Source organism: Peromyscus maniculatus, chromosome 10 (assembly GCF_049852395.1).
Source record: "Peromyscus maniculatus bairdii isolate BWxNUB_F1_BW_parent chromosome 10, HU_Pman_BW_mat_3.1, whole genome shotgun sequence".
Lineage (NCBI taxonomy): Eukaryota > Metazoa > Chordata > Mammalia > Rodentia > Cricetidae > Peromyscus > Peromyscus maniculatus.
In genome coordinates, this window is record NC_134861.1 from 14705982 (window position 1) to 14726964 (window position 20983).

Here is a 20983-nt window from a genome sequence, read left to right on the forward strand (position 1 = left end):
GGCTAGAACACTCATGGAGCAGAAATGCTGTCATCAAGGAATGTAGGTATTTCTAAGGTTGTGATTTGATATATGAACAGAAGCAGTTTCTAAAAATGATAAGTTCCATGTATAATATATGTGGAAATTATACATAGGGTGATTTTTTTTTTTAGTAGAGGTTTGTCTTCAATGAAAGTTTAGCTTTAAAATTAGGCAAATTTGGCTTTTCTGAAGGCACCCATTAGCCCTCAAATTACCCATTGAAATAGACCTGGCACACCCAGTCCTAAGAAAAGCAAATGTGAAGGTAATCTTGCTCTTGCCTCCTGTGATACGGTGGAAATTAACATGGAGGTAAACTACTGTGACGGACACTCAGCCAGTCTAAGGCCTATAGTAATACATTCCTGAAGAGGAGCGAACCTCAAGTGAATCGCTTTCCCGCTAATTCATCTAAGGCTGTGCAATGAAAATTCCCTTAGATAGATACCTGATTAGTGAACCGAGTTCTGGAATACCAAATTGCCAAAATATGACTGCCTGCCTTGATTTAAAAGCGGGCGGGGGAGGGGGGCAGGGGGAGGGGAGACGTAATGAATAAACCCGCCAGGCACAGATCTGGGAGGGTGCCTGATGTTTGCTACATACTTTCCCCAACAAATAGTGACTGAGACCTCATATGCTAAGCACTTCAATTATAGGAAAGATAACTTCCAGAAAGGTGCATACCACCCACTGAATCAGTCTTGCCTAGTCCTTCACTTTAAAAACAGGAAGAGATCCCGCACACACACACTCCGAGTTTGCTCATGGCTGACTCCACAGTCTGTCTTCGTATATGGGAATACACGAAGCCACAGGTAGAAATAAAGACTCTGTGTAGCCAACTAGGTTTGAATAACTAGACAGGATAGACAGGTGGAATGTATCAGCAACAGTCTGTGCTCTACATTCCTACATTTACAGCAGGTAGTTAGAATACCCCCTCCAGCCTCAAAGAAGCTGTGGGTCACTCAGAATCTTGAGAAAACACAGGTTCTAATTCAGCCCCCAGGAGAGTTTGGAGAGCAGGCATTCCTAAGAAGTGCCCCAAGAACACTGGACGTGGATCCTGGAGCATGATAAGTCTCTGGGGACACTCTGTTGAGGGACAATGAGCAGAACCACCAGTGTGGCCTCTCAGTTATGCAGGCTGTGATGCCCCAGGGGACAAGCCAGGGTGCCTCTTCCCACTGCCCATGACCCAACCATCGGGACCCATGGCTTCCCTTCCCCTTCTCTAGTAAACAGAGCCTGCAGGGGCGTAGTCCTGGCTCTGCTCCTCTCCCTAAGTCAAGCTCCACTGCTGCCATTTCCTACATGGTTCGTGGGCACCAGTGTGTCACTTCCCCTCGGGTTCAAGTGTCACAGCCTCCGTGTCCCCACCAGCATCTTAGGATGAGTGTGAGAATCGTCCTGAGGAGGTAGGAAAGCGGCAGGAAGTTGTAGAGGGCCCCGCCCATAACATTATTATTCTCAACAGTAAAGAGTGACCCGAGCAGAATAAAAGACTCTGGCTCACTGTGGTCCCCAGCCCAACAGGTGCTGCCACGGGCGTGGTAGCTGCACATCTATTCTTGTATCTACCTTCTGCAGACATGCCCTCCAAGGTTCTACCAGTTTAAAAAAAACACACACAAAGATATTATTTATTTACCCAAGTAAGTTATCCAAAAGGTCTCAAACGTTGTGCAGAACACCTCTTCATGAAAAGTCTAGAGTGTGGGATGAAAATTAAATTTAGAATGTGCAATGTCTAATTCCTCATCCCAGGTAAATGTAAGTAGATACAAGCTTAGAGAAACTTGAACTCAGATACAGTATCAGGTGTTGCCCTTCGGGAAACAGGCCATGATCACTGGCAACAGAGAGGGACATGAACTGTGTCTTGCTGTGCCAGCTCTTTGGACACATTCCCTTATGTGTAATACCTCTGTTGAGTGGACTAGTGTGTGGTCCATTTGGGGAACGTGGTCTTCAAGACTTCCCACCATGGGCTATACATTCATGCCCAAGCAGTTAGAAACCAGTGGATTCACAGTAAGCCTGCCTTACCTTGCCCTGTGGCAGGGATTAAGACACCAGGGCAAGCAGTCCCCATGAAGGTGCATGGACTGGAGTGAGAAGGCGGGTCTCTCTAGAAGGGCAATGTGTCTCCTGAACAGTTTTTTGTTTTTTGTTTTTTGTTTTTGTTTTTGTTTTTTGAGACAGGGTTTCTCTGTGTAGATCTGTCCTGGAACTCACTCTGTAGATCAGGCTGTCCTCAAACTCACAGAGATTCGCCTGTCTCTGCCTCCCAAGTGCTGAGATTAAAGGTAGGCGCCACCACCGCCCAGGTCTCCTGAACATTTTTTGTGACATGGGCTCTCCCACACAGCCTGAGGGCCTACCCTCTCAAAGTAAGAGCTGAGCTGTGGGATTAGGCATGTTCCCGTTCTGGAGCTGGGTCTTCTTCATACATTGGTCCATTCATCCAATTGGAGCTGAGCACTTTGTGAACACAATGTCAGCTGAGTGTGCACTTGGGATAGGCAGACTTAGTGACAGTTGGTGAGCTACTTCAATTTTCCCTCTCCAATCTCTTTGACTTTAAACAGCATCGTTCTGTTCAGCTGAATCTAATCCAAACAAGAATTTTGGGAAACACTGAATACATACTGATTAGTATCAAGACCCCTCTGACTGGCCTACGATTCGTTAAATGCCACTGTAAATTAGTTTTAATTTTTGTGTCTGCACTGCCCACTGAAAAAGACTCAAGAGGTAATTAGGAAATTCAAGCGCCAGTATAAGCTTTAAAACATCGCCTGGCCTGGGTTTTAACAGCACGGCCTGAGCTCTTCCTCAGTCACCATGGTAAACAGTCTCTTCTCCGTTACCCAGTTGGGAAAATGTTAATTAGGTATTTTTAAGAGAAACATGTCTTGGGACACATGTTTTCATCCATAATGGTCTTTTAAATGTAGCATCTGTTCTTCAGAAGAAGCTTTTATGAGAAACCCGACAAGCCATCATCCCGAGAGGTAAAGGCTGAATTAGTACTAAGACCTGTGACTGCCCAGCAGGACAGTCACACACTCCCTCTTCCTAAGCAGTCATTCCAGCACCTTCTCCAGACCCAGGGCGTAAGCTGCCACTCTTGACACTGCAGGGGCGCTAGCTTGACTAGTTCAGTCACAACCCGAGTGGCCTCCTTGTAAGACTCCTCCAATGGCAGCGGAATCAGTACCTGAAATAGGACTTGTCCAGTCTGGACATAAAAACGAACATGAAGGGTTTCCACGTTGTGAAGAAGGGATAGGAGGAAGTCTCCAGGCGGCTCCCAGTGCAGGAGCCTGGGGATCCCCTCCGGAGAACAGGCCGTAGCTGCCCTGGTTCTTCTCATTTTATTCAATCTTTTTCCAATCTCCCTCTCACCCTCACACTTTCTCTGGCTGTCTCTCTCCTGATTTGCCTGCTTAGGGACAGACAGGTAATGGATAAGAAATTGAAAGGGAAAATACAGGGAAAATGTAAATGAAAAGAAGTTATTATAACTGTTATAATGAAGTGCCTTTCATTTAAATATAAGAATGTAACGCTGAAATGAACTTGTGATCCTGAAATGCATTTTTAATGAGTTTCCTTTTTATTTTGCTGCTTCAGTGGCATATTTTAAAGACCCTTTGAAAAAAGCCACATTAAAAACCCCACCAAATGCCACAACACGCAAAATTGGATATTGGTTTATTCCAAAACTGCTGATCAGGAAGAGTGACTCCTCATCACAAAATGTTGCAGTCACTTTATTTAAATGAGTTTGAATTTGCATTGTGATGTGCCATTCTGATTTAGGGAAAAAAAATTAGATTTTCAGATCAAATTGACCCAGCCAGTGAAGCGTTAAGCAGCTGGCAGGTTGCGTCTAAAAGCCTCGTGTTCTATCAAACCTGCAGCCGGTGGAAGTCACCAAGCCCACGGGAAACAACTTTCTTGCGTCCGTCCTTCCTGAGCAGCCCTCGCTCTGTTCTCACCAGGCTCCCCTCTTCCCTTCTCGCCCAGGTGAACGGCCTTTCCAGTGCAACCAGTGCGGGGCCTCCTTCACCCAGAAGGGCAACCTGCTGCGCCACATTAAGCTGCACTCGGGCGAGAAGCCCTTCAAGTGCCACCTCTGCAACTATGCCTGCCGCCGGAGGGACGCCCTCACCGGCCACCTGAGGACGCACTCCGGTAGGTCTCCTGGGCATGGCAGGGACGCCAGGTCCTGGCCATCTCAGTATAGGGGCCCTAGATCATAGGCTCCATGTTCCCAGTCACGACCCTCTGGGGGTGTTGGCCTTCTACAGGATGGCCTGCTTTCCCCCACTGAACCAGAGGAAATGGGTGGGGGAATGAACACAGAAGGAAGCCCCACCTCCTTGGTGCATTTCAGAAAAAAGCCCTCTCCCTCCCACCACATCGGGTAAGTGGGATTTTTCTAAAGGGCACTGCTCATGCCCTTAACTTTCCAAACACATCTCTTTAGTTTCATTGCTACGACACACGTATCACTGGTTCGTGTAGAATATGTTGAATAGCAGTAATAGACATAATTTTCCTTGCAAAGAGGGCACAGACAGGTTGGTCAAGTAAACCAACCCAGGGCACACTGCCCTAGCCAGAGAGAAGTTCCCATGCCAGAAACCAGCAGAGGCTTTGATGGGACTGGCCAGTCTGGAGCTCTCAGCAAACTCCAGACAGCAAAAAAAAAAAAAAAAAAAAAAAAAAAAAAAAAAAAAAAAAAAAAAAAAGACAGGATGTCCCAGACACTCTGGAGTCTCAGAACACAATCTACAATAAATGCTGGACAACTGTCAAAACCTTCTCAGCCTGTCACACAGACTTGTCTTGGATTAGATGATATCATCTGCTGCCTCTTACTCAGTAGCCCCACAAGCCTCCAGGTCTTAGAGAAAGGGACTGTGTCCAGCACTTGTATCATGTTTGCTTGAAAGGTAGTCAACACGCTGTAACGTACACAGGTTGCCCCTGTTCCACCCTGTCGCATGGTGTCATGTGCTACACTGGCTTTAGGAGCACCAGGTCGCTGGGCTTTGTCCCTGCCCTCAAAGGATGCCCTGTCTTAGCCACCCATCACTCTGTCGTTGCTCAGTGGTTTCTCTGAGCAGCGGCTGCACCCTTAAGGCAGTGGCTACGCAGGCGGGAACTCCTCAGTCCACATCCTCCCCACCGCTAACCTCTTCCCAAACAGGAAAGATGCAGTTCGTGGTGCAAATTACCCATCTCTTGGCCCACATTTCCTAAGCCCTTCAGCGGCATCCTATGCACATTTAGCATGGTAGAGCACACCATAGGAGTTCCATAGGAGGAGACAGAAAAGACAGTCTGTCCCAGCAGGAGGATCGGGAGAGATCCCCACCGCAGAAAGGCTGGACAACATGTTCAGCCCAAACTGAGTTCACTTTTGGAGAATTCTAAACACGTGAGAGTGGAACATGACTATGGTGCACATTTTAATGGGTGTTGGCCAGAACTGGTTTTTCTAGTTAGTGGTCCCCTCCAGATGGGCACTCACCAGACAGCTGTAGAGAAGGGAAGGAGCCAAGGCCAAGAGTCATCTCCCCTCTAGTCTGCTCTCCTCCCTGACTGACAGTGACCATGCAGGAGACTCACAAAAGCTTATGGCAGAAAGCTATGGTTGCGGTGAGTTTCTTGGCACTGCCAAGAAGGTGCTACCCTCCTCCACTGAGGAGCTGCGCTCTCAGGGGATAAGGCAGGGGATCAATGCTTCCCTGTCCTAGATGAGACACTATCTCAGACCTGGGATGGGTTTTCTGCAAGAAATGAGAAGAACTGATGGCTTCCTGAGATGGGGTAACATTGTCTATATGTATTAGTGATGAGTATGTGCGCCCCACCAAGTGAGGGTGGTGCCAGGGAGGGGGTGATGTACAGACCTGTGTGTAGGTGTCAGGTGTGAGGATCATACAGTCCACGCCATGCTAGCAGGTGACTAAGAGAAAGCAGCTGCCCATCTATCATTTATGAAAAGTCACATGAGCACAATTGACAGGCACCATGCTCTCAGATTGGCAGCAGCCCAGCTTCCCAAGCCAGCGGAAATTCAAAGACTTACTTTTAGGCTGACACCAGCATTATCACCCTTTAATTCCTGGTTTAGAATATAAACCTTTCCTACATCGCCATCCTTAAGCTGTAAGGTGGCAAGATGAAATCTGATGAAACTGTTGCAGGATTGTATTTTGCTTTCCATGCTTGCCCATTGCATTGGAGGCATAATGGTTTCCTCCTCTCAGTGGGGCTAATGATGTGAGCAGTTACATAAAACAGGTGGTGGGCTCCTGACAGGTTATTTCTGGCACAGGATCACCAATGAGCTAGTAAAGACAGCCATCATAGACCTGCGGTGTTGATGACTCTATTGTCTGAAAATGCCCTTGATGCCACAGTTCTGGGAGAAAAGAAGAACTGTGTTTGCTCCTTCTTTCTTTACTAGATTACAAGACTTCAGCCTTTGTCTGCAAAGGCTAACAAAGGGTAACACATTTTCTTCCTCTGTGAATGGCCATACTCATATTCCATTAAAAGGTGAGATCAACCATATAGCTTTCCCTAGCATCTGACGGTGGACTGAGGCTCTAGACTCCAGTATGGCAAGGGAATTTGTGCTGATATTGGGGTTAGTACTTCTTTGGAAACTCCAAGCTTTGTTAGAGACAGTTTGTTTTTTGTGTTCTAGCTGAGAAAAAAAAACACTGAGAAAAATCAGACACCATACCATTTATACAGGGTGCAATCATTAAAGTTATAAACTTTTCAGGAAAGGGCATGGAGTAGGTGTTTACATTGCATTAATTTCTACAACAATAGAATATAAATATGTAATTTGGGGCAGCATTCATTCCATACTTCATCATTATTATCTTATGTTTGGGGTGCATCATTATCTCTCAACAAAAATTCTATAAGGACTGGAGAGTTGGCTCAGCAGTTAAGAGCACTGACTGCTCTTCCTGAGGAGCCAGATGTGATTCCCAGAACCCACATGGCAATTCATAATCATCCGTAACTCCAGTTGCGGGGCATCTAACTCCCTTTCATGGCCTTTGAAGGCAGGCACTAGGCATGCAAGTGGTACACAGATATACATGCAGAAAAAACATCTGTACACTTAAAATAAAAATCTATTTTGAATTCGGTAGCTGAAGCTTTGTTTTCCATGAGAACTTCTTCATAGCATCTGATTGCCTAGAAAAGAGAGAGCTAAGAAACCTCAGCTGTAAACCAGTTACCAAGCATTCCTATTTGCATGGCTTTGTATCATACTTTGAAATATATTAAGTCCTATAACATGAGAAATGCAGTGTTGATATGGGGGTGAAAAATCTATATTCCTCATCAAGTAATTGGAGAATATTTTCTCTAAAATTTGTTTTTACTGAAGTCTTTAAAAATAGGTGTTATGTGGACCCTTTGCTAGTCTTCACCTGAAATAATACTCAAAGGAAAAAAAAAACAGGGAAGGCTAAACTCACATAGAACAATATTGTTCCACATAGAAGCCACTAGTCATATGTGGCACTTGAGTTTTAGTAAGTTAAAATTAAACAAAATTAAAATGTCTGTCCTCTGTGGCACTAGCCAAACTTGGAATGTCCCATAGTCCCATGTAGCTGGTAGCTACCACATTGAACAACACAGTGAATGCCACGCTGAACAGACATGAAGAGAACACTTAGAGCATTATAGTGAGTTTTAATGGACAGGGCTGATCTGGGAGTTTTATCATCCTAGTGTTCTCTGGGGATAAAACAGAGAGTTTCCATAGGCTCCAATGCATTTTCCTATACAAAATACAGTGTATATTCTCCATGTACATGAAAATGCAGTTTGGTTTATCCATATCACTTTTCATTTTGTATTTTCATATTGTATATTCTTAAGTAAGATAGTATGTACTACAAATGTAAAGTACATTTGTATGATATAGAAAGATACCATTTGGAAATATTCATTTCATGAAAGCCTTTTCCTGCCATGGTTTCTTAGAGACGTTGAGTGACCTCAGTTGGCCTCCTGAACTTTATTATCACTTTATTCCATTAGATGTTGTCCCAATGAAGGGTCGGACCTGGGCAGAGACCCACCCTGGAGGTGATCTCTACAGTCTCCTCAGGTTTCTGTCCACACTGCGGCCCTGCGATGGTTTACTTTTTCCCATCATAGGACACACTTCAGTGGTTTAGAAAGGAGTTTGGTAGTCAGAGTGGTGGGTTAAGAGACAACTAGAGTCATGAATTCTTGGTGCCATCAATGAGTCACCTGGGCATTAACCTTTTTTAAATTCATTCATTTTGACTCAGTCCATAACAGTCATAGCTCTCAGAGAGTACATTTTTTTTATCTTTTCTTTTTTTTGTTATAACTGTATTGCATGCATTCCCATTACCCAGAAGGCCAATATGTAATTGGAGTCTTAAACTCAATTGTGTTTTCTGCAGTTGGTAAGCCTCACAAATGTGGATATTGTGGCCGAAGCTATAAGCAGCGAAGCTCTTTAGAGGAACATAAAGAGCGCTGCCACAACTACTTGGAAAGCATGGGCCTTCCAGGCACGATGTACCCAGGTAAGCACGGAGGCTCCCTGCTGAGCTGGACCCCTCCCCTCCCGGCACCTGGGTCAGGAGGGGGCTCTGTGGCAGGTTTCTGGCCACGCTGTCCAAGAGGAGCTTTTTGTCCGGTAGTACTGCAGCTACACAAGGGACAACTCATTGTGTTCCTCTACTTTCTGTGTTCTCAATGACCAGGCGTAGCCTGTCCTAAGACCTCCCTTACCAGTAGCAGCCCTAATAAGATTCTGTGTTATGGGGTGTTTTTGGTTTTGGGCATTTTTGGGGGAGGGAGTGATTTTTAAACCAAGAGAAATTGGCTGGAGCAATAGACACGTGATACAGAGCTTGCCTAGTATGCAGGAGGCCCTGAGTTTGATCCCCAGCAACACACACACACACACACACACACACACACACACACACACACACATGGGGGGGGGATGGGGACGACTAAAAATAAGCTAGAATAGTGTAGTGATTGCTTCTTTGCATTTAAAAGTCCAAATAAGATGTGTCTTGGGCTGGAGAGACGGCTCAGTGGTTAAAAGCACTGACTGCTCTTCCAGAGGTCCTGAGTTCAATTCCCAGCAACCACATGGTGGTTCACAATTATCTATAGTGGGATCTGGTGCCTTTTTCTGACATAAAGGCATACACGCAGATAGAGAACTCATATACATAATATAAATAATTTTTTTTAAAGATGTCTTTTTAAAAAAGAAAAAAACTAGCTATTCATTGAGGTCATCAAAGGAGAAGTGATGGGCTGGAACTTGGGGTGGCTTTGAGTGTCCATACTGGACAGATGAGGGCAGAGCTTGTTGGAAAACCCTGGCTGTCATCGGTACTGAGGCTGTGGGAAGAGTGCTGGGAGGTACACTAAACTCTACCTTGTTGTGAGAATCAGTTTCACCCTGAACTTCTGGTGTGTCCTGACTGCTGGCCAAGTGATTGATGGCTTCATGCTCGAGTTCTTTCTCAAGAAGTGAGAAATGACTCTAGCAAGAGGCAGCGATGTGACCTCAGCACAGCCACAGAGGCAGACACCAGCATTTAATCACACTGGGTTCTTCCTGTCTCTGCCTTATGCCACATTAAGATACACAAGACGATCATAGACCCCTGAGCCAGTGGCAGCCAGCTTTCCATCGCTGTAATGGGTGTCTGAGACAACCAGTTATAAAAGGAAGACAACTCTCCCTGGAATTTTGAAGATTTCAGCCCATGGTTGGTCGGCTACCTTGCTTTGGGCATACCATGCTAGAAGCATGGGTACACTGAAATCCCCTGCCTGGGAGCGGGGCGGAGGGCAGAGGGGGGGAGATATACTCACAAGCCAGGAAAAAAGAGAGAAAGAAAAGGCTAGGCACCCATGCTCCTCTTTGAGAACAGATCCCAGTGACTTAAGGACCTCCCCCAAGACTCCACCCTCAAGGGTTCCAGCACCTCTTACTTGGATCACCCTAGAGCCCAGGACTCCAACATTTGGGTCTTTGTGGGCCACTCCAGTTCCAAACTGGAGCTGCCAAGGCCATGTTTATTTCACCCCTCCAACACCTACCTTGTAGACATGGAGTGAGTGCTGGGTTAAGAACCTTGGCATTGACAGGCTCCAGAAATGAACTTTAGTGTAAGTCCTGCCAATAAACCTGTACATTCTTGTTCACCTCCCTCTCCTGACCCTCCATGTCCCTCAGGTCACTTCATTAACTCCCCAGTCTTATTTACATTGAGCCCATTGAGTAAAAACTGCCTAGCTCGAGAGATGTAAGAAAAAGTTTGTTTTTCTGAACAAAGTTTTCTTTAGTAAAATGATTGAGGTCACCTGTTACACTCTGCTAATATCATCATGGGACAAAAGAACTTTCCCCTGGGCCTCACAAAAGACAGAGAAAAAGTGTTGGGCTCAGAGGTATGGTATGGTCTCACCCGAGAGATGGGGTGCCTGGGCTGGTGACTGAGCCTAGTTCACGGAGAAGGAAAGACATGTATGTAAATGAGCATATTAGCTTGATAGAGCACATGTATGATGACTTTCAGAATTAGGTTTTATGACTTTCTGTACTTCCTCCAGTTAATCAGACTGTGGGCTGAACGTTGAGCTATTTAACAAGATGCATTTATAATCCACCTCTAAAAGACTATGCAGAAGTCATATTCAACTAGAAATGCAGGTTTTAAAGTGGCATTCACAATGGCAGTGAAGATATAAAATGCATAGGGATGCTGTTGGCATGAAGAGTACAGGGTAAGGGGCAGAAAGCTACCTGGTTGTCCTGGGCAAGGAAGAAATGTAGAAGATGAAAGAAGGAGAGAGAGTTGGTCCATCCATGAACACCCTCCCAAATCTAGGCATGGTTAAAACACAAAAATTGTTTTATGCATCTCGTTAGCATTTGGTAGTCATTTATTATAAAATCTATCTGAAAAAAAAATAAATCAGAAGATTGGCAAGACTAGAGTTACATGAAGATGTAGCCCTGGCTCAAGGAACTCTTTTGAAGAACATGGAGATAAGCCAGCATAGAACTGGATAAAGCTAGGGTAAATCAACAGGAGCTATCTGAGAAGGAAAATGCACAGGACAGAAACAGTGTTGGAAGAGCTGATTTAAAAAGCGGGAGCTGATCACTTTACATTCTCAGCTCCTTAAATAGTAGGGTGCATTTTGGGGAATGAAGGAATTATAGTACAGAAATCCCTCCCGTGCAAACTAGAAGGCAGCTGGGTGAGATTATGCAGAAGACAGGCTTGGACCTTCACTAAGGGATAGGAAGAATTGTTATAGAGAAGGAGATCAGGGCTGTAGAGGTGGCTCAGAGGTTCAGAGCATTGGCTGACCTTCCAGAGGTGCAGAGTTCAAATCCCAGCACCCACATGGTGGCTCGCAACCATTTATAATGAGATCTGGCATCCTCTTCTGGTATGAAAGGGTACATGAAGGCAGAACACTATACACACAATAAATAAATAAATCTTTAGAGAGAGAGAGAGAGAGAGAGAGAGAGAGAGAGAGAGAGAGAGAGAGAGATGGATTGAACTAGCCCATATTTCTGCATTTCCCTTCATGACTGCTAGGCTCCCTACCCTGTGTGATGATTAGAAATTTGCTGTGTGGGTGGGAACTGTTCCCTATACAGTTGTGACTTCAGACCCTTCGATCGTGTCTAGACCTGATGATCTTTGGTTCTCAAGGTTATTGTTAGAGTTGGTTAAGGCAATCTTGAGAAAGGACCCTCCCAAGTGACACAGTTAATTCTCTGTTGTCCAACCTTGGATGGGGGACAAGTAGCTTGCTGTGGGGTTGAATAGGTGGAGGATGGGGTGTTAGGTAGTTAGTCCCTGGGTCTGCCGGAAGATGAGAAGTAGGCTCTTGCTGGCACTTTACTAATGTGAGGTTGATACTGGATACAGCAGCATCTTGAAGTGCAAGCATGTCTAAACTAGCTTTTCTAACTGTCTTTGACTTCAGTCATTAAGGAAGAAACTAACCACAGTGAAGTGGCAGAAGATCTGTGCAAGATAGGAGCAGAGAGGTCCCTTGTTCTGGACAGACTGGCAAGCAACGTCGCCAAACGTAAGAGCTCTATGCCTCAGAAATTTCTTGGTAAGAGTTAAATGTTTGCTGTCTCTTAACTTACAACTATGTGGGTGTTCTAGACTCAAATGAAAATTATCTGAAAGTAGAGGGAAAGGAAAAAATCTCCCTTTTGGAAAAGAAAGTGATAAGATTAATATTTCTTAAATATTGAAGTTTTTTCTCTAATAATTTCCTTCAAACTCAGAAACCTTTCACCAGGAATTAGATAGGATTTCATAGCATCTGGAGCCCTTGGTGTGATGTTTCTGTGGCCACTCTGATGACAGGTGGATCAACCCTCACAGAGCTTCAATTCACATTTTCCCAGGAAGCCTGTGCAACACTCCCCTTGGAGAACAGTGAGGGCTAGTGGGAACCGAACAGAGAACGGCCCCTCAGAAGTTCCAGTGATGGAGTGTTGCAGCTAGAATTGCTGTTTTGACCATTGACCTGTCCTTGACACTGTGAGGAATAATGCAGAGTGAGCCCTTGTTCCTTGAACCTCTGTTGCCTACTGTAGACATAGACAAGTGTTTCCTGCCCACCAGCTGGGGCAGACACTGTAAGGACACGGACAAAGTTGAGGCAGGTGCCTCAGTAGAAATCTCTAGCCTCAGAGATAGGCCTGAGGTCAGAACAGAGGTGTTCATTAACTCTATGACCTTGGGAAGATAAATCAACCTTCCCAAGCTGGGTTCCATGCTTTATGTGTCCCATAGAGCAATGGTGAGCATAAAAGGCCCCTACAGCTGTGAAAACTTTTAGAAGCCCTCAGTGTGCAGGTCAGCTACGATCATGGTCAAGAGAGGAAAGCTATGTCCAGGAAAGAAGAGATAGTGTTTGTGAAGCTGAGATGGACTTTGAGAAAGAGTCAAGACTTGAGCACCTCTCCAGACAGACACTGAAAGGAGTCATGGAGTCTAGGCAGAGAGGAGAAAAAAAACTATGCTGTTGGCGGGGTCTGGAACAGGGCCAGTGGGATGTGATGGAGGGACAGGTGTATTCCCAACTTTGTCCAAGTACCCACGGGGAAGCAGTGGGTGAAGTTGTCCCAGGAAGCTTCGACTATAGTATTAATGGTCTTGATTGCCATTAAGTGCAATGTGTCTTATTCAGAATCACAGAAAAATCTTGAGTATGTTCTCAGTGGGAGCAGCAGCTTTGAATGTAAATACAGCATGGGTCAGAATTAACTGGAAAGAGGAGATGGCAGGAATATGGGTAGCAATCAAGAGGAGGATGCTTTACTGAGGAAGAAATGGAGGTTAGGGTGGGGTTGATGAAGGAAACTGTGGGTTTCCTTGCTTAGTGTGCCATTTGCAGAAAAGACGAAACCAAGTCTGGAAAATAAGGGTTCAGGGTTTGGTGTAATTATTTTCAAGAATGTCACCCTGATAAGGATATCCCATGGAAACTATGCTAGAGAGAACATGGAACTTAAAAAAATGGTCACACACACACACACACACACACACACACACACACACACACACACACACACACCTTCACACCAGAGCACCTACACTGAGATCAGGTTCTTGGGCAACAGCCTTCCTCTTACAAGTACAAGGAGGACTCCAGTTTTATCTTGATTAAATAGAGGTTTCTCATGGGAAGAAGGAGGGGAAGAAAGACTGTCAGAAGACACAGCAGAAACCACTTACTGGAAATTTTGTTCGTGGACTTGTCTGTGCAAATGTGAGCTTGTGAACCGAAACAAGGGAGGAGACTTGGTTTCCTGATCAGAGGAGGGAATCCTTCTGGCTGGATGGCTGAGACTTTAGACAGTATCAGGCGCAGGGTCCCTATCTCCCCCTTGTGGCGGGCACTGAGAACTGGAATTGTGGAGAGAGTTTGATGGACTGCCCAGGGAAACTGGCCGAGATGAAGCAGCAAGTGTGTTCAAGGGTTGTGAAGAGCTACTGACCTCAGGAGGCAGGGTGTGACTTCCTCTTTCCGACTAGGAACCTGAAGAATACCCCTTGCTTTACTAATGACCTAAAGTTTTGGGAGGACTGCAAGCCAAATGGAGCATCTGAAATTTTACCATGGCTGTCCTGGGTGAATGGGCATTGCCTTGATTCACACGCTTCTGGGTGAGAGGGAACAACAGAATCGATGAAGCAAAGCTGAGATGAGACAGCACTCTCCAGGGGAGAGGTTAGACCCAGGAGGAAGTGGCATTGTGGGAACGGGAGGACCAGGAGAGCAGAAGTGAGTGTGCAAGGAAGAGCTCCCAGCAGCTGTGTTCTGCTGGTGTTCCCCAGAGGTGATTGGCAGTTCACGTCCTAACCAGTGCCCCTTCCTGCTCTCTCTCACATGTCTGCCTGCCTCCCTCTCACTGTCCTGTGATGGCTCCCTACTGTCTCATAGTTTCTCCATCTCTAAACAGAAAGAGGTGGCCTTCAAAGGCTCCTCTCCACATTGAGGGTAATATATTATTGTGTTACTAACACGATAGCTAGCTACTGTGAATTTTGATGGAAATATTTGACATCTTTCTGTTAGCCAAATCTAACATCCAGACATTACCAGTACTAAATTAGATGAACATCATTTTAAATATCTTCCGGCCATGCGTGTTTCAGCGGATAGGATTAATAATAGGTGGATTACAATATAGAGATGTGAAGTAAATGGCTTTGGAAGCTTCCAAAGATGCTGCCTCAGAAAGATTCCAACTGTTTTTCCTGGGGATGGATGTATTGGTTTGTGTGCTTAACCTGTTCCTGTACATTGCTAATGTACAGGAAACAGACTCAAATGACCATGGCATATTAAACATGTCTTAAACTTTAAGAGGTGGAACCAATCCTCAAATAAATATTCATTCCCAGAGGGGATTCTACTTTTTAAAAAGAATTACTCTCAAAATAAAAGTATTTATTGTAAAAGACATTAAGAGCTATGAATCATTTTTATTTTTTGCTTTTGCACTGTACATCTCTAGAGTATTCACATTCTATTCAATAATCATTGTTCTTACATAGTTTAGATATTCACCACCATGTATTTTAACAGGTTAAAGAGTCAGACCCAGGCGTCTCAGTATCATTTCTGTGTATTTTGATGAATCCTTTCATCGAGGAGACTTTACATTCAGGCATCCTTCTGTAGACATTCCATCCCCACCGTTGCCTTGAGTTTGAGGATGTCTGCCTGTCACCTTTGTCCCTGAGGAGTCCCTCTGGAGTGTGTGGCCTTGGGCTGCTCTTCCTTCTCCGAGATTGACAGAGCATGCCCCATTGCCTATAACATTGTTTGTTGGATGGTGCTGGGATGCTAAGTTCAGCCTGATTTTCTTTTCTTTAATATGCTTTTACCTTTCTCCTCACACGGTTCTTCTTGAACACTGCGTTGTCAGAAATCCAGTTCTAGTCATTTTTATTCTAGTGTTTGCTACTTCTAACTCACGAAATAAGTGTTTATTGGACTGAATTTCATTTTGTTTCCTGGAATCTGAAGTCTTCCTTTATTCTGTTGTCTTTTTTTTTTTTCAGTATTGCCTTTGAATATTTTCTAAATCTGACTGGTTGCATATTCCAAAAATTAAAATAGCTAAAACTAAAAAAAATTTTTTTACTCCATATCATGAAATAATTGTGCTACATTTCCTCTCTTCCTGGAGTTAAGGGTTTTTTTTTCCCCTAGGATGGACTTACTGATTTGTCTTACTTCCTTTCTTGCCAAAAAATATTTTCACTGTAACCATGACATTTCTGTTCAGCCTGCTCATTGTACTTGGTCTAATGGGGCTTGATTGACATTTCAATGTTCTTCCCATTTTATCTGAGACTTTTTCCTATGAGAACTACGACTTTTTTAAATCCTGAAAGAATGCCAAAGATGGTGTTGGGGGAGTTCAAGTGAGGCAAAGTGTGGCTTTTGTCTTAAAATGTTTCCCTTTGAGAGCTCTCTCGAATTTTTCCGATTTGGTTAAAGCCCTAAACCAGCAGATGGTGCCTCCTGTCTCCACAGGGGACATCTCAGGGCTTCACTTCCCCTGCAGTACAGCTCATCAAGGCCTTGGCTTCCAGGCAGGGGAGCCAGCCCACATGCTAAGGTCACGTACTTCCTGCCAGAGGAGCTTTCAGCTCCATGATCACAAAAGGGGAAAAAGAAATCAGCCTATTTAACTGTTTCTCTGTCAGCGTGAGGGTTGGGGGGCATGCTGAAAATGTTACTGACCCCACCTGTTTCTAGAAGTGACATTACCCAAAGCTTTGTCATGCAACTCCTTCAAGAACTTTCTGTTCTTTCCTTGCTCGTAAATAGATGAATGTAAAATAGTAGTAGATGACAGACAGACAGACAGATGATAGATAGATAGATAGATAGATAGATAGATAGATAGATAGATAGATAGATAGATAGATAGATAGATAGATAGATAGATAATAGATTTCTTTGAGGCACTGGAGACTTTCGTCGCTTTCCATTTTTCACATATGAATAGAGAAACTCTACGGGTAGATTTGTCACTCCACGCTCATCTAGAATCTATGTTGCTTTCTTTGCAACACCCACTTGTTGTTGAAACTCAGTTCTTGAAACAGCAGGCTTCAATGGTTGCTTAGAAAACCACAGAACCACGACTCTGGGGAGAAACAGGAAAGCACCACCTTTGGTGCGAGAACACACACTTCGACAGCTAGCAGAACTGGGCCCCGGGCCCACACCCTCCTCCAGGGCTAGGCTCCGGCAGCAAGCGAGATGCAAGTGCAGCGAGAATAAGCTCCTTCTGTCCATGTAGCCAGATGGGTTAGCACCCTGATTTTAAAAAAAAAAAAAATACAGGAACAAAATCTTTGGTTTTAGGAATGCTACGTAATTACCTCCCCTGGAATGGAGACAGAAATCCCTTTGTTGTCTCTACCATCCACCACACAGGGCTTTTGTTCTGTCCAGTCTCTGAGAAGATGTAACTGGCCATATACACGTTTGCTTTCTTTAGTCTGAGGACCATTCTGTGCCAGTGTCAGAGGATGTGCTGCTCTGATGATGTAATCAATGAAACCAAGGAGTCATGTGGTACACACGGAGTAACTAAGAAACACAACGCAAAGAAAGATACTGAAACATGTGGGATATATTCCTGGGCTACCGTTTTTTTAATGAATTAAATTTGTTCATTTATTTTACATCCTGACCAAAGTTTCCCCTCCCTCCTCTTCTCCCATCCCCTACCCCCCGACCTCCTCTCTGCCTCTACCCATTCACTCCTCCTCTGTTTCTGTTCAGAAAGGGGCAGGCCTCCCATGGGTGTCAACAAAGCATGGCATGTCAAGTTGAGGTAGGACTAAGCTCCTCCCTTTGTATTAAGGCTGGGCAAGGCAACCCAGTATGAGGAGTAGGTTCCCAAGAGCCTGCCAAAGCATCAGGGACAGACCCCGCTCTCACTGCGTGGAGTCCCTCAAGTAGACCAAGCTACACAACTGGCACAATCCTGGCCTACTATTTAATGGTTGCTAATGTTTTTTCAAGGACTATGGGTAGAGTTATGAATTGTGGAATAGTTTGTCCTACTGTAAATAAAGAGTTTGGGGAAGGTGATGACCTCAATGTCGGTGTGAAAGACATTGGGATCATCTTCTGCCACCACCCTCATCAGCTGCCTTCAGGTACACCCTCATCTTTGTACCTCTTCAGTCTCACTGTGGCTGGGTAGGTCACTTTCTTCAGACCCTTCACCAGTTCCCCTTTGTATTTAAACAAATCCAGTTTGCTAAGGTTCCAGGATATGATCCTGGCTTCCACTTGGACCTTGCCCATGCTCCTGGAGCTCTGGCCCCTGGACCTCCACATTGTCCTACCAAAGCTCCAGGCTCCCTTTACCCTCAGCACCTTTACTGCTGCTGCCCCCAGCCATGGACACAGACGCTCATGCCCCCATCTGGCTCTTTATGAGGTGAGATGCCTGTCTGACACTCTGGAGGCAAGCCTTCCTGTGCTCGTGGGATTTCTCAGATGGGGATGGAGTCTGCCATGACTACTGAGTGTGTGTCTCCTGTGAGCTGTGTGCATCCAAGGATAGGGACAGTCCTCACTGCCTTTCCTTTGGGTCCCACTGTCGAGCCAGATGTGTTGAAGAGGAGGGAGGCAGGGTTCGAGGTGAAATGTAAAGATTGCATCTGATTCTATAGGCTGCCTCATGTGTTCTCACTTACCATCACCGAGAAGGTCCACAAATGGCTATCCCTGCCTGCCAAGAGGAACGTAAACAATTGCTTGAATGAATTTGCTGTCTGAGACATGAGTTCATATTAGACTTAACATTTAGCAGATAAAACTTTTTGTTTGTTTGTTTTGTTTTGTTTATCAAGACAAGATTTCTCTCTGTTGTCCTGGCTGCTCTGGAACTCACTCTGTAGACCAGGCTGGCCTCAAAGTCTCAGAAATCAACCTGTCTCGGCCTCCTGAGTGCTGGAATTAAAGGCTTGTGCCACCACTGCCCAGCTAGAAGATAAATCTCTAAAGAAATTCATTTGATTTCATTATTAGAACATTTGCTCCAAAACTAATTACCCAAAGCCAGATCTAATCTCGTCTCCCACTGGTACCTCGGAAGGAGGTTTGTGTTAGCCAGATTTTCCATCACTGAAGAAAAATACCTGAGATGTTCAACTTGTTAAAAAAGAAGTTGAATTTGCAGCTTTGAAAGGTTCCTCTCCAAGACTGGCCCTGGTGTTCTGGATCTGTGGCAGGGAAGCATAAGTAGGTCATAAGAAATGTTTGAGCCAGGTGGATCTCTGTGAGGTCGAGGCCAGCCTGGTCTACGGAGCAAGATCCAGGACAGGCACCAAAACTGCACAGAGAAACTCTGTCTCGAAAAACTAAAAATGTTTGCCGTGTGGTTATGAAGCAAGAGGAAAATATAAGAGGGTCAGAGTCTCAGTATCTCCTTTGAGAATATAGTCACCCAAAATCTAAGGTCTTCCCTTTCAGCCCTTCTTCCCTAAAGAGTCCAGAACTCCCGACAGCATGACCCTGGGTAGTCACCAAGCTTCTTCGACATTGTGATAAGACATTATTATCTACAAATGGATTCAGGCACATCCATAGATATACTGGGATACATCTGGTTTATGGGCCACACGTTGGACAAGACCTGAAAACATGGGCCTTTGGCAACATCAAAGGTCCAGATTGTAGTAGAGTTCACGTAGTCTAAAAGCTAAGGTGAGAGCTGGCTGTTTTATGTGGGGGCTGCCCTTTAAACTACTGTCAGCCCAGCTGCTCAGGCCATAGCCTGGGGGCAAGTCTGTTCCCCCGACAATGGCTCTGCTGCTGCCACTGAAGGTAGCTTTACCTAAATCTCTATCGTTCTAATAAAACTCCAGACTCAAAGGCTAGGGTGAAAAGGTGCGAGCTCAGACAGAGTGGCACCTGGCTAACTTCCTCTCTTAGCTGGTGTCCCCAGAAGCCTCTCTCCCTCCACACTGCCCCAACTAAACCCCCAGGCTCTCCTCCTCCCTGCTACCTCCTGTCCACTCGTTGCTAACCCTGTCCCTCTTCGCCCAGGTTAATTGTATTTAATTAATGCAAATGCAACACATCTTTACATAGTTAAACAAATGCAGCATAAACAAATGTAACACATCTTTGCCTGGTTAAACAAATATTCTACAACATGTCCCCCTTTTTTTTCTAAATAAGAAGAAAGGTTTTGACTTTAACACAGTAAAACTATATACAATAAGAACAGTTATTAAGTAAGAATTACATTTACAATATCCAGTCTCTTTGCATTTGCCAAATGAGGAGAAATCACTCTGTTATCTATCTTATCTTGATGAGTCCAAAGCTCTATACCTAATTTACCTTCTCATGACTAAGGAAAACTGTAATTATAACTATCTAGTCTTCAACTCCAGCAAAGACCCCAGAAGGATATGCTATTACCTGAGTAAACAGGAAGTGCAGAGCAAGCAACTTCCAAAAATATAAAAACAACAGAGACATCTGGCTGCCTGGACAGTCACCCAAGGTTCTTCTGCAACACTGTGGCATCCATCTTCAGCCTACAGGCCTAGAGTATCTGGCAGACTTTTCTACAAAACAAGAATCTTGAAGGACTGTCCCACCTTGTCCTGACAAAGTTGGGCAGTCTCTTTCCTTTGTGTCCTGCATGTCCAGTTTGGATGGTCAGCTGTCGAAGCAAAGACAGTTTCTTGCCCAAATGGCTAGCTTTGCCACAATGAAAGCAAACTCTGTATGGAGGTTCTTTGATGCCCATCATTCTTTTATGAAATAGATTGGTGCTGCCAGGAGTAGACATGTCTCACTGTCATGAAAAGCCTTAGGTTAGTAAACATCTTAAATGCCATATCTGTAGGTTTCTGAAGCATTTGAAGGTCACCTATCTAAAATATATCTGTTTAACCTTGAAAACATACCTAATATAGCTATAAATTTGGTTACTATAGATGACTAACTACTAATCTGCATTTCTTAATTATACATTACATTTTTAAATGAGCTATATAAGCACAACACCCCAAATAAGAATAGAAATATACATACAGTATAACAAAAATAACTTTAAATTTGTACCAGTATATCAAAATCTATACCATTGTAAAATATTTGAGGTTAATAGTTGTCTTTTTATCCTATATTCCTATATCACTCCTAAATGATGATAAATAGCCGGGCGTTGGTGGCGCACGCCTTTAATCCCAGCACTCGGGAGGCAGAGCCAGGCGGATCTCTGTGAGTTCGAGGCCAGCCTGGGCTACCCAGTGAGTTCCAGGAAAAGGCGCAAAGCTAC

General features: G+C 44.6%; 2 protein-coding genes across 43 annotated transcripts in view; one reads left to right on the plus strand and one right to left on the minus strand.

Moving 5' to 3' along the window:
- The window catches only part of Ikzf1 (IKAROS family zinc finger 1), a 96117-nt gene that overhangs the window by 69593 nt on the left and 5541 nt on the right, over positions 1-20983 (plus strand). For 14 of the 32 annotated variants that reach the window (XM_076545999.1, XM_076545973.1, XM_076545979.1 and 11 more), the window contains 3 exons: positions 4063-4230; positions 8523-8648; positions 12106-12240. In XM_076545999.1, the coding sequence (XP_076402114.1) occupies positions 4063-4230; positions 8523-8648; positions 12106-12240 (429 nt within the window). The remainder of the gene's footprint in view (positions 1-4062; positions 4231-8522; positions 8649-12105; positions 12241-20983) is intronic. The other 18 variants (XM_076545996.1, XM_076545984.1, XM_076545970.1 and 15 more) reach the window with 4 other exon arrangements.
- Fignl1 (fidgetin like 1) overlaps positions 15112-20983 on the minus strand; it is a 46511-nt gene continuing 40639 nt past the window's right edge. For 2 of the 11 annotated variants that reach the window (XR_013042769.1, XR_013042770.1), the window contains 3 exons: positions 18825-18908; positions 17049-17259; positions 15112-16810 (listed from right to left, as the gene is read on the minus strand). The gene's annotated coding sequence lies outside the window, so the exon portion shown is untranslated. Of the gene's footprint in view, positions 20498-20983 lie in introns of all 11 variants that reach the window. The other 9 variants (XR_013042761.1, XR_013042763.1, XR_013042767.1 and 6 more) reach the window with 8 other exon arrangements.